The 13273-nt window shown below is 40.9% G+C and overlaps 1 protein-coding gene across 3 annotated transcripts in view; it reads right to left on the bottom strand.

Moving 5' to 3' along the window:
- arhgef39 (Rho guanine nucleotide exchange factor (GEF) 39) overlaps window positions 1–12952 on the bottom strand; it is a 95961-nt gene extending 83009 nt beyond the window's left edge. For all 3 annotated transcript variants that reach the window (XM_050036709.1, XM_050036710.1, XM_050036711.1), the window contains exons 1-3: window positions 12871–12952; window positions 8051–8222; window positions 884–978 (exon numbers count right to left, since the gene is read on the bottom strand). In XM_050036709.1, the coding sequence (XP_049892666.1) occupies window positions 884–978; window positions 8051–8200 (245 nt within the window). In that variant the 5' untranslated portion in view covers window positions 8201–8222; window positions 12871–12952. The remainder of the gene's footprint in view (window positions 1–883; window positions 979–8050; window positions 8223–12870) is intronic.
- Window positions 12953–13273: the final 321 nt, after the last annotated feature.

The raw sequence follows: 13273 nt of genomic DNA, 5'->3' as shown, positions 1-13273 counted from the left end.
GTGCTAGCAATGGGGACATCAGTTTGATTTAGTTCAGTCAGGGCTATGGAATATTAAATCATGCATATTTTTGCACTACATCTTAGCCTTACTTATCCTCAGGTGGGCATAAAATACGGGTTATATACTTCTTTTTAAAATATAAAAATGTGAAATTATTGGTTATCGTATCGTTGAAAAAAGACAAAAAAGACAAGAATCAATAAGTAAACAGTTTCTGATGCTTTTTCACCACAGTAAGAAAAAATCTATACTGTCACAGCCATATATTTTTAACATAGACATGATCAAAGTTTTAATCTCACCACTTTGAAACATCAGTTTTAGTATCAGCTTTCGAAAACCCATCATGAGCCCTATTTTTCTACTTCATTGATTTATAGATAGCTAGATCCAGTGCCTTTGCATGTACACATGTACTAACTTCAAACAGCAGCCTTTTATTTATATAACTAAACTTTTTGAAGTCTTTCAAGTGCACTTGTAGATTTTAGTTTTACAGCACCTTGACAGCGAGATCAATCTGACGTCTAGACATGTGGTGAGATCAGCTTCTCTCAGCTCTGACTTCCAATTGGCCACCCTGCCCTCTGAGACCTTCAGCAGCAGGTTGAGAATTTTCTACGGTAACAATAACGCTCCTCACTTGTGATATCTCTGGGATTAATTGTAGCTGATACGCATTGATGTGTCCAACAGGGAAGAGAACACCTCTTCACTGCAATATCATTTTTATCGCTGACTCCTGCTAATGGTGAAGATAAGGACTATGCTTTAGCAAACTAACAGTTTATCTAGACTGCAGTCTTGAGCAAGACACAAACGACTAATCCTTATCCCAGTATAATTTAGATATTCTGTTAATTATTCAGAGGATACTTACTGGTTCATGGAATGAATGGCTTTAATTGAACTGAAGATGCTTTCTCTAATGTCCTGCTTCAGGGTTCCTTTGGCCTTCAAGATCTCCACAAAGTACTGTAAGAAACAAGAGAGCAGAGGGAGATACAATGATGTTATTCCTCAGCATTTCTATTAATAAGAAAGAACTGGGCTGTCTCTGATTGGATATGCCTTTGATGAAATATTTTTTTTGATAAGGAGGTGCTTTCACTGCTGACATCTCTATTCCTCTCCCAACACACTGAGCAAAATGTAATAGACTGCACAGAACATACACTAACTTGCTATTTATTTTGCCCTGCAGCCCAGACTGACTGTTAACATTATACTGTACTGTATATCTGCATGGCTCATATGAAGCACAAGTACAGAGGGATGTTGTTACACCACAACACTCACAATAAAGCGACAGCTGTGCTGGTCTCAAGTCATTTGAAGTGAAAATGGGATTAGCAAATTGAATGTGCATTAGGCCTAAAATGACTCCTAATTGGAGTGAACGGGTGGAGGGTGAGTAATTGTGTAGAAATGAGGCTGCAGTGGTGGGTGGAAAAGTCTGTTCTCTCCACAGGGAGGAAGAGTAGCATGAATGCTACCTTGAGTCTGTTAATATGCACTGTACAGTAAGAGTGCACTAATCTGCACAGTATCTCCTCTATATTCAACCTTTTGCCTCTGAGAACGTTTGCCATGGAGATTTTGTAATTATTCACTGTATATTTCTATTATGGAAACAATATTTAGTTTGGTACACCTTTCTTCCCTGTAGTGGTATCTAGCCGTGCAGATAGTTTTGGTTTAACATGTCCTGGTTTTGAGCATAGGCTTGGCTACAGCTTATAACTCATGTACCGATAGCAGTGGCATTAAAGAGTAAAGCTGAAAACACACCATCCCCGTCAAGTGCCACCCCTAGCACACACTGTACACCTTATGCTGCAGCTCATTAACAGACGACCACTCAAAGTTATTACTACATTTACTGAAAGATCTGTACTTCCTCCACCTGTGCATTAGGTTAAAATCATGTGTAGACGCCCACTAATTAAACTTGATTTCTCACACAAAGAGCCAATCTGCAGAGCTATGACTCGTCACGCAATATCTTTTTGGCCATTGTCTTTATGATGACGGGTTTGTGGGTACAGCATAGACCAGCGGTCGACAGCCTTTACTATCAAAAGACCAAATAATTTTTAAAAAATTTGTCTGGAACCACAACACATATTTGAGCTTTATATGAAGGTAACACAGCCTATGAAGTCTGAATTAGCCTATCAACATTATTATAGATCTAAATGAGCATTCATTAATATGTTTTACCACAAGGTGGCTACTCTGCAGTGGTACTTTAACTTTGCAGTGTTGGCGATAAAGGCAAACAGACCTGTCCACCCCCTATTAAATACTCTATTTTTCTCTGAGTGTGTTGGCAAAATTTAGAGGAAAAGATGCTAGGTCATAGATGCATGACACACATTTTAGTTGATGAAATATTAAAACATTTCTTGTATTTGGTGTATAGGCTACACATTTCTACAGCTAGAGAATATAATATCTTCTTAAGGTTTATAACGATGATACATGAAAATAAAAATGTTTAAAAATATATATAATAACTGTTATTCATTTACATATTTTTTGGTCAAAGCCACAGGGAGCCACTGGAGAGGAGCTTAAGAGCAGCATGTGGCTCCAGAGCCTAACCCTGGCATAGACGATAAAATAATGGATGTAGCCACCGTCATGTCACCCATTGGTTTGTGGACTCCTGTTTTAAAGCATTAAGTTTGGCATTTTGGCTGTCGTCATCTTGTGTTTTGGGCACCAGAAATTACAATATTTGGACAAGCGATTGGAGCCAACCCAAACGCGAGCTGCTAGCTTGGTTAGCATGGCACATGTACTGCTAGGGTTAAATATGATAATGCTAAAGCACGTTTTGGCTCTCAAAAAAATTGGCTTAAAACCATTAAAGCAAAAATTTACTTTCCAGAAAGACTAAACATTCGGCTCCTTTGAGCAGAGATGTCTAACATGTCTTCAGAAAAATTAGTGCAATTCCAACAAAATGTCAAACAATTTTTGACATTCAGTGAGTCTACTACTCACATGTGCATACATTTCCACTCCTGTGTGGTTATGCTGGCTTACCACACCAAACTAAAGTGGAAACTATTGAGGAAGCAGGTTAGGTTACCCCCTGCCTTACAGGCCATTTACGAATCTGAAGTTTTGTCAGTGTCTTAGCAATAGGCTTCTTTTATGCAGATTATTTTGCACTGAAGCTGCTGATTGGATATATTTTGCACAACAGCCCCTTTCCACCGCAGGAACTTTTCTCATTTACCTGGGATTTTGAAAAACCTCTGCGCGTTTCCAACAAAATTGCACGGGAAAAAAAACTTTCCCTCAACCCCAAACTTTCATTGAAAAAAGCACCCAGTAGGGGGGTAGGACTTTTCAGATTACCCGGAATTCTTGAAGGGCGAGGCTCAAAAATGAGTCGTCGAGTTGACGGCAGCTACACTTGTTACTGTAAGTGAAATTAAACCTTAGCGAGTAAGAAGCCAATAATTTATCAATACATGTGTTCAGCAAGCATGAACATGTAAACATGCAGACAGTGATATTTCATATGCTCCGTCCACAGTCTCTCATCCACCGACACTAACGTTATGTCTTACACAAGGACAACATGCTAGATCGGTTGATAGCGAATTGTTACTAATAAGCTCAAATGACAGCTGTCTGTATGTAGACTAGAGCTTAGATTCTCTGCCCGAGCCCGGCCCGACCTGGCGCGCGGGCCCAAGCCGGGTCGGGCCGGGAGCCCCCCTTCCTCTGACGGGCCCAGGCCGGGCCTGGTCAGATATGACGTTTTTTTTTTTTTTTTTTAAGCTATGATTTAATAATGTTATAGGCTATGTATTGTAGCAACCCTGCAGTAAATGTTCTGTTATAATGTCAATGTTCTGTGACTTAATGGCATGTTTGGGATTGAACGAGGTGCGGGGTGTGAGTGTGACGGGGATGAGGAGGACTGTGTGAGTGCGCGTGCTGATGTGTGTATGAGCGAGCTGGAGGAGAGAACAGAAGTGCACAGATGGAGTTACAGCTAAGTTGTTGTTTGTTGGTTGTTTTGGCGTGGTTACGGCCAACAGTAACCTGTACTGTTCAGTAATAAACGGTGGTCCTGGCAGACGCTACAGTATTATAAAAAATAAAATTAAACCACACTTTGTATGACACATAGCCTAAAGTTACAACAAACTTAAGGCCGAATTCACAAAGAATGAACTGCGGCCGCTGATAGCACCTTGAACTGCACTTCATTTGCACCCGCAGTTTGCTCCGTCTTAACGTCCTATTCACAAAGGATACTGCGCTAATGATATACCAGCGCAAACACGCCCACAAAGTTTGGCAGCTGAGTGCAGTTTGCTCCTGATTTGCCCCTGATTGCAATAAGCCACACATGGCAAAGTATAAATGCTGGCTTTGCGCCAAGAACACCGTGGCAGAACAATGGCAGACTTTGTTTGGCAAAGTACTGAATACTGTATACCCTCATGTAGTGATGTCTGCTGGTGAGTCAGTCTAACAGTGTCGGATGGGTTGAGGCTGTGGATTTGACCAAGTTTGACCACTTTATCACTATTCCCTCTCACTTGTAGCTGTTTTTTCGTTATCTTTTGAATTTAATATGAATTATGGAACCGTTTTTGTTCACGTTTGTTTCCCCCGTTTCGTAAAATAAATTATTGAAAGTTGCTTTTGAAGTGCGTGACAGAAGTGCGTTTTGAGAACGACCGCAGACTGTCACCTGTTCAACGCATCAATATCTTCGGATGCCATTAAAGTAATAATGATTATAATAATAATGTCAAAATATTATTTACAGACTGATTTAACAGACGATCACTGCTGCCACGATCACTGGAAAGTCTGGGCGAGAGGCTTCCACAGAGGAGCGCCCAGTTTGCACCAGCTTTCTAAAGACGTTATTTACTTCACTCAAACTCCGTGTGGCTATTAGCGCTGGTGTTAGTGAATTAGACGTTGTTTATCAATGAGGCTCATTTGCATAGAAATGGGCAATTTTTCCGCCAAATATATCCATATTACCTCATTTAAATACGTGCAAATAACACCGGAGCACCGAGACACAATCTGCTTGGCAGCGCAGTTAGTGGAGCATTTCACCCTCTGCACGTGCTTTGTGAATTAGACCGTATTTGTTTGCTCCATTTTTACCGGTTTAGCGACCGCAAAAGCCACACAATCCTTTTGTGAATTTGGCCCTCAGTTACAATGTTGCAACATTGTGCACGCACAGCCCTTCACCACCTGGATCCTAAAATAAACACCTGTTTTATTACATAATCATGCTTCCGTGTTGCGCCATTCATTAAGATCCTATGTTTCTGTCATTCAAATAACAAGACTTGTGGTTTAATACTCTTAATTATAACAGCCAACTTATTGAAAAATGTCGGGTTTAAATCGGGCTCGGGCCCACAATTACAGTTAATTGGACGGGCCGGTCCGGTCCCGGACATAACATGCAAGGGCTCGGGCTGGGTCGGGCTGGATTTTTTGGGCCCGATCTAAGCTCTAATGTAGACTGACTTAGTTTGACACTTATCTTAAAATACTTTTAAACTTAGCTGCTGGCTGAGACAAACAGCCCCAACCCTCTACACCAGCATGTAACCAGCCAAGCTGGAGGAGCCAAATACAGGGCACACGCCGAATCATCTACGTCATCAAGCTAATTTGGATACATTTTCAGGAACTTTGAGGTGCGATGGAAATGCAAACCACACAGATTACCAGGAATTCTTTTACCCAGATAAATAAATTCCTGGTAATAAATGTTACTGGAAATGTTGGTGGAAAAGGGGCTAATGTTCAATGTTGTTATATATGATAACGTATTTAATGTTTTGTCAGAGCTGTATTCTAGTCAGAGTGGAACAGCCTTTTAAGCAGCATTTTATATAAAGTAGGCTACTCACTGTTTAATCTGCTCCTGAAACCTGACACCTCCTAGCCTTCACCAGTGCATCAATGTTAGGTGTGCAAAGACATCCAGTGGGCCAGATTGGACCCTTTGGCAGCCGGTTCTGGCCCACAGGCCGGTTCTTTGTCAACCCTGCCATAGAGGGTCCATTAGTACAACTAAGTGCTGAAAAAAACTTTTTTTAAGCAACCATAACATTACAATTAACTTTCATGAAGTGAAAACACACTGAAATATCAACAGCTATGGTTCCCTGAATCTGGGATTACGCCACGGTTACGTTGCCTAACCATTGTCACAGTGGTAGCGACCAACTCAAAGCGGCCACGCCCATTAATTATGCATAACTTTAAGCCCTAAATTATATTACCTCCTCTCAGTCCTCTCAGTGAATGCGTAGCCAAGGGTGTGGGAGGCAGGTCATTACTGTTGTTGGTTCGTATTACAGAGATTTGATCTGAGACAACCCAAACATAACAAGAGCACCTTAACTGCATGTAGACGGTACCTTTTTTCAATCAGTCATCCCCTTCTCAATACACGTGCAGTTGTTGTTGCTCTACAACGACTTTGTTAATCTACTCATAAAGCCAGATTAATTAATAACTGCCTCTGTACAGTAACACTGAGAGAGAGAGAGACAGAAAGAGTCAAAGAGAAAGAGGGAGCATGCAAATATGGACAGAACTGGAACAATAACCTGATGTAATTGTATAATTTTCAGGTGTATGAACTGCAGACTGAAGTCCCTGCAAATAGTGTCTAATAAGAATGGGTCCAACACTGGCTGAATGCGAATCAGTATCCACGTATAGGCTTGTCTCTTGGAGCTGGATGCACCAACAGGTCTTAACTAAGCCTGGTCCTAACTGCTAAGTCGGTCTTTGTCAAGTCTTTAGAAAGAACCAACCAAAGTTAAGCCTAGTCTTACCTATGCCTGGTCTTAGCGATGCATGTTTGTGTGAATGCCCAGCAACTACAGCTATTACCTAGCAGTGCATGTGTTGCAAGGATACATTGTTAAATTTTCCTGCTGCCTTGTTACTGTGTTATTAATCATTTGCAGCAACATTATTATGGAGCATCAGAGAAAAAGAAAAGGAAATTTGACGGACATAAAAATACTAAGATTAATGGAGCTGTACAGAAGACCTGTGTCTGTTTGACTGACAGTATCTGGTAGGTGATGCTCCATGTGAAAGGACAAAAAAGGTAAATATGCTTGGCTGCAGCTTACAACTCATGTACCAATAGCGGCATTAAAGAGTAAAGCTGAAAACACACCACAGCCATCAAATGCCACCCCTAGTACACACTGTACACCTTACGCTGCAGCTCATTAGCAGACGCCTAGATGGTACAACTGGCGTAACTATGAGGTCGGCCTTGGAACGCCAAGTTACAACCAACTTATCTTAAGACTGTTGGTGCAACTGGCCCCTGATGAAATGACTGCATCCTGGCTGCCCTGCATTCTAAGACCACATCTCTTTTACCTGCGTGCACGTTCCCTCATAATCTCCTTGCACTTAAGTGTAAACTTGCCTGTGTAGTTGTCTTGACTTAAGTGTTCTGTCCTGTGTAGTTGCTGTGGCTTCTTTGACAAAGAGTTCCTTGGTGTTCAGGTTTGCTGTCCGTAAAACATTCTAAAATCAACGTAAAATGTTGTTAATATCTATTAGATGTCTCTGACTTTCTCTCAGCACCCTCAACTCTGATTGACTTCCAGCTTACCTCTGTCTATGTGCATAATATGTAGACAAATTAAATTATGTACCCTAAATTAACATGACTGTTTGCCCGGATAGACAGAGAGGAGACATGAATCAAACATAGAGCCAGAAGAGGACAGGAGGGACGGACAGATGAGGAGAAAAAAGAGGTGCTGAGAGAAGAATGTACAGGAGAGGGCAGAGGGACAAGAGAAAGATGAGATAAGTTTCCAGAAACCTGCCAAACAGAGGAAGTCTGTATGGGACCAAATTTTTAGAAAATAAAAACAGACCCATCATTGCAGAGTGAAATGTTGGATATCTGTCACTGATACTTCTGAGGTCTTTAGTTTACACAGCGTAACCTCCCTCAGGTTAAACCAGTGCTCCTGACTGCTTCAGTACGTACAGTGGTGACCAGCTCCAGCTGTTGGCAGTAGCGTTGTTCCGTCTGCACCAACTCTCTGGCTGTTCGGCTGCGTTTTCTGTCCCAGCGGTCCCTCTGCTCCTGGATACTGGTGCACCCAGGGGGACCGGACGGACCAGGGCAGAAACTCATGGTCACAGTGATGAGGAGGACACTGCAGAGACACAAGAAATAAGACCAGGCCAGGTTTACAGAAAGACATCCCACAAATGATGACACCAAATACGAATGAATGTATAATCTCAAAGGCAAGTAGCTTTCCAACACAACCAGTCATGCGATATTTACAGTTGTTGAGCTATCATGTTCATGAGTAGCTCATGTTTTTGTCTTTAATGCCATTTGATAAGCAGTAAGTTACTGTATAAAATGTAAACTATCCTATGGTATCTTTGTAGTGGCTAGCATGTTGATTCACAATAAAAGCCTCCCAATGGTATGCCAACATAAAGCTTTTAAATTGAAGCACCAGTAGGAAATATGCAATTTGCAGCAGCCGTGACTTAACACAGCTCAAAAACAGCAACAAGAAAGTTATCAGTAAACAGTAAGAAGTCTGATATTAGAGATACAGAGTTTCAGTTTCAACTTAATGTACTGGAAGCTGAAGTTAACAGTGAGCTCAGGGGGGCTATGATTATGGTAAATGGTAAATGGACCTGCACTTGTATAGCGCCTTTCTAGTCATCTGACCATTCAAAGCGCCTTTTACACTACGAGTCACATTCACCCATTCACACACACATTCATACACTGGTGGCCGAGGCTACGATACAAGGTGCCACATGCTACTCAGTTTTTAAACACACTCACACACCGGTGGAACAGCCATCGGGAGCAATTTGGACTCACACACCGGTGGAACAGCCATCGGGAGCAATTTGGGGTTCAGTATCTTGCTCAAGGATACTTTGACATGCAAACTGGAGGAGCCGGGGATTGACCACCGATCTTCTGATAAGTGACCGACCCACTCTACCTTTAAACCACAGCCGCCCTGATTAAAGGAACAGTTCACCCCGAAATCAAAAATTCATATTTTTTGTATTACTTGTAGTCTTATTTAGTAATCTAGATTGGTTTGGTGTGAGTTGCCGATAGTTAGAGATATCAACCATAGAGATGTCTGCCGTCTATTCAATATAATGGAACTAGATGGCACTTGGCTTGTGGTGCTCAAAGCACCAAAAAAACAACAACCCAATAATAATAATCATTTGAAAAACTCAACAGCGATGTTTCTTTCCAGCAATCATGACCTAGTTACTCAAGATAATACATAGATCTTTTTGTGAGCAGTATCATGAAGGAACTTGTCTACCAAACTACATCCGCCAACCCAGGGATGTAAACCATTAACCATTGATCGGTTAACCATTGATCAGCTAATCACTGAGAATACTTTTACCTTAGCCTTGGCCGCTCTGCACTGCGCACCAGCTGGGTTGGGTGCAAGCTAGCTAGAAGCTATAACGCCACTACTATTACTACTACTAACGCCATTACTGCTGTAACGCCACCCCGACCCCGCAGCGCTGCTGTGGAAACATTGTGCCCACCTGCTTTAGCATTGTTGTGGTTTTGTGGGCCAAAATGACACCAGGACTTCCACCACTGCAGCAGCATTTAATTTCCACCCAGCTGATGCATGGAGGCTGACTGTCTGTCATTGAAGCCAACTGAACATAAAATAAGATATTTACATCACAAAACATTAAAATTTCACCACCTCTAAATGGATAGCGCTTTGAAATGTGATGCTAAAGTTCACTGAGTCAATTGATCAATTGTAAACTAAAAGGAAAGGTCTCTCATATTCTAAGTCATTTTATGTTTTATTTTTTCTTAAAAAATTAGCCAGTAAATTACTAGGTAATGGGTGTCGGGCTATCAAAAGCAAAATTGACCAAAACTGACATTGCTGTGCTAACTGTATCACAGTGAAGGAGGAAGCATGCATATACTGCTAGCTCACCAAGCACCACTTTACATCCCACACTTTCACAAGCCTCTCATGTAGGAGTAGATGCATGTTTTGCTCTGTATGGTGATTCGGTTGGTGGTGTGGGTCGGTAGAAAGAAAATAATTCCTACATGAAACTGCTCACAACAAGGTCTGTGGATTATCTTAAATAACTGGGTGATGATTTCTGGAGAGAGACATTGCTGTTGAGATTTTCAAATGTATTTTTTGGCACTTTGAGCACCACAAGCTGAGTGCCATCTAGTTCCATTATATTAGAGAGAAGGCAGACATCTCTATGGACGATATCTCCAACACTCGGCAACTCACACCAAAACAAACTAGACTGATAAACAGTACTACAGGTAAGAGGGAAAAAAATAAGTACTTTTGAGTTTTAGGTGAGCTGTCACTTTGAAGTGGAACAACACAGTAAAGGAAAACTGATGGCTTGATTAAAAGTGAAAGACTTAAGCTGTTCACAGATAAACAGAAAACTGATCAAATTTGATAATCATGAATCATTTAAGATATTTATTAAATGTATCTACAAATTGCTGTCAGGTGACTACCTCTCAAATGTGAGTGACTGAATACTTTAGCACATTTGGACAATTTGATAGCAATGTAAAGATCTGGTCACATTTAAGTATGTACATTTTTTTACAATAACCACCAGATGCAGTCATATACATTACTTACTGGTCACTATCTACTACTTGCAAAATAAATAACGCCAATCTCTCTCAAACACTGGTCTGTCACTTAACCAGCTGTGGTAATGATCAATCCCTCCCCCAGCTGACCTACAGCCACGGACAAGCAGTGTCCTCCCTGCATTCCCTCATTAGTGTCATCTCCTTTGTATTAGTCGAGCAGGGAGTGGGCAGAGAGCAGCACTTTAGCAGCAATTAACCCCTGTACTGTCCCTGAGGAACCCTGCACTGTAAACAAGAGGGCCTGATCAATGCTAACCAGGGTACACCTCTCCCACTGGGAGACTCTCACATGGCGAGCTTCACTGTGGCTGCATGATGAGCTGAACTACAGTACCATCCAACAACACACCTCTGAAGTGTAACATGGAGCCTGCACCGAGTGTCCCGAGCTGAAAACACCACTGCCTTTGTGCGCACCTCAGCTCTAACTTACTGTTTAAATATTATATCAGGGTTAGATAAGACAGGCCTACTCATTCATAAAACCTGCTTAAGATCCCATGCTTACTCCAATATTGAACAAAGGTTACTGTGGCACATACAGTATACTCATATGATGCCATTTTGTTTTCAACATGCTGTGTTCATTTAAGCTGATATGCAACAAGAATACATCTTCCAGTACACAAAATGTTTACTAAGAAATTATCCCAGTTAGATATTTAGTAACCAGACTTGCTCAAAAAAAAATGAAAAAAAAAAAAAAATGAAAGAAATTTAAAAGTGTACAATTTCATGACAACTGGGCAAACTTCATCTGCTGAGGAAGACTGTTATGATCAAAAACTACAGAGCAGCTAATAAATGGACCTTGTGGTGAGATTGGGTTGTCAACTGTTATGAAACCAAGCATGAATTAGCAACTTCTGAGTCTATTTTTTATTCACATCTATCTAAACTGATTAAAACTCCAGTGTGTAGAAATTAGGGGGATGTACTGTTAGAAATGGAATATAATATAATAAGTGTGTTTTCTTTAGTGTATAATCACCTGAAAATAAGAAGTGTTGTGGTTTTTTTACCTTCTAATAAGCCCTTTATATCTACAGAGGGAGTGGGTCTTAGTCTATGAAGATTTACATGTTGCACCACCATGTTTCTACAGTAGCCCAGAAGAGACAAACCAAACACTGGCTCTAGATATGGCCATTCATACTTTCGCGATCTCTGTGGATAATCTGGCTCCTGGTAAAAACCTCCTACACAATGAACACTAAAGGAATTCCAACCAGGAGAAGTTTCAGCTGGTTGCAATCTGTAATACTCACCACTATATCACTACTAAATCCCACTAAAGCGTACACCATTCCTCCCTGCCTGCAAAGTAATATTTGATTTAAAAGCACAAGTCATAAACCAGCCACAATGCCACAACCAAAATTCAGTCACAGACTTGGCACTTGTTAACGCTCTCAAACATGTCTGACAGAATTTTAATCACAAATAGTCATAAAAACAGATTTAAATGTCACAGTCAATGGTTAAACTCCTTAATAAGCTAGATAAGTAACTTATTAGCAAGATTTGGACAACTTCATTCGTTTTTCCCTTCAGAGTTTTATTACATGTAGCAGTTACATTCCACTTTGACTCAGGTGAGACGTTCAAGGGCCTATTAAGTTTTACAATGAAGGCATTCTGTTGTCTTATGTACACTGTTGTATTTAACATTTTTAATGAAATGTTGTAAGATACTGTGAAACGCCGGTGGAGGAGACAGACACAAACAGGGCTGGGTAACTGAGGGAAAGTTTAAGGTTACTGACATTTTCTGTAAGTATTTCTTGTATTAGTCAAACTCAGCTAATGTGACAAGCATCTGCATTTTACAGCTGCAATATTGTTGAACAGTAACGTTACATGTAAAGATAGCAGAATGTTGTATCTTTTCCTGAAACGTCGACATTACACATAAAAGAGATACGTGACGTCGACAGGACAGTATCGCTTGAATCTGTGGGAAGCGATATTAGGAATCTAAGTCAAATTCTTAACAACAAAATAACGTTTTTTGTAACGACAAGGCTGCCTCGTGTGAGAAACAGACAAGCTGCTGTATCAATTTTAAATGTCTTTACGTGACTTATAAATACCGTGTGTTGAAGTATTTCTTGGCTTACCTTCAGTTAACGTCTTCACTTTTAATCAAGGCGCTCTTTTCGGTTTGAGCTTCCTTCTTCCGGGCTGCGATGTTGACGCGCACGCTGATTGGCTGCTCCGCACCGAGACAATACCAGGAAACACCTCCTGCTCTGAGCTCACAGCTGGGCTGATGCTGCTTAAGTTTCATGTAACATGCTTAGCAGCAGGGGCGTAAATATAGACAGGGCAGGCAGTGCTGTTGCACTGAGGCTCGTCGGGTGGGGTAAATTATTCAGTTGCCAACTCGGACCTATGCTTGTGTTCAAAGAAGTCACATTAAATTACAAAATGTCACCATTTACTGTAGGCTATATGCCCTCAAAAATTCAAACCCATCTCCATCATGATTTTCTTTTCTTTTATTTTCTTTTTTGGTAAAAT

This window comes from Epinephelus moara, chromosome 23 (genome assembly GCF_006386435.1).
Source record: "Epinephelus moara isolate mb chromosome 23, YSFRI_EMoa_1.0, whole genome shotgun sequence".
NCBI lineage: Eukaryota > Metazoa > Chordata > Actinopteri > Perciformes > Serranidae > Epinephelus > Epinephelus moara.
This window is presented reverse-complemented; position numbering and strand designations above follow the sequence as displayed.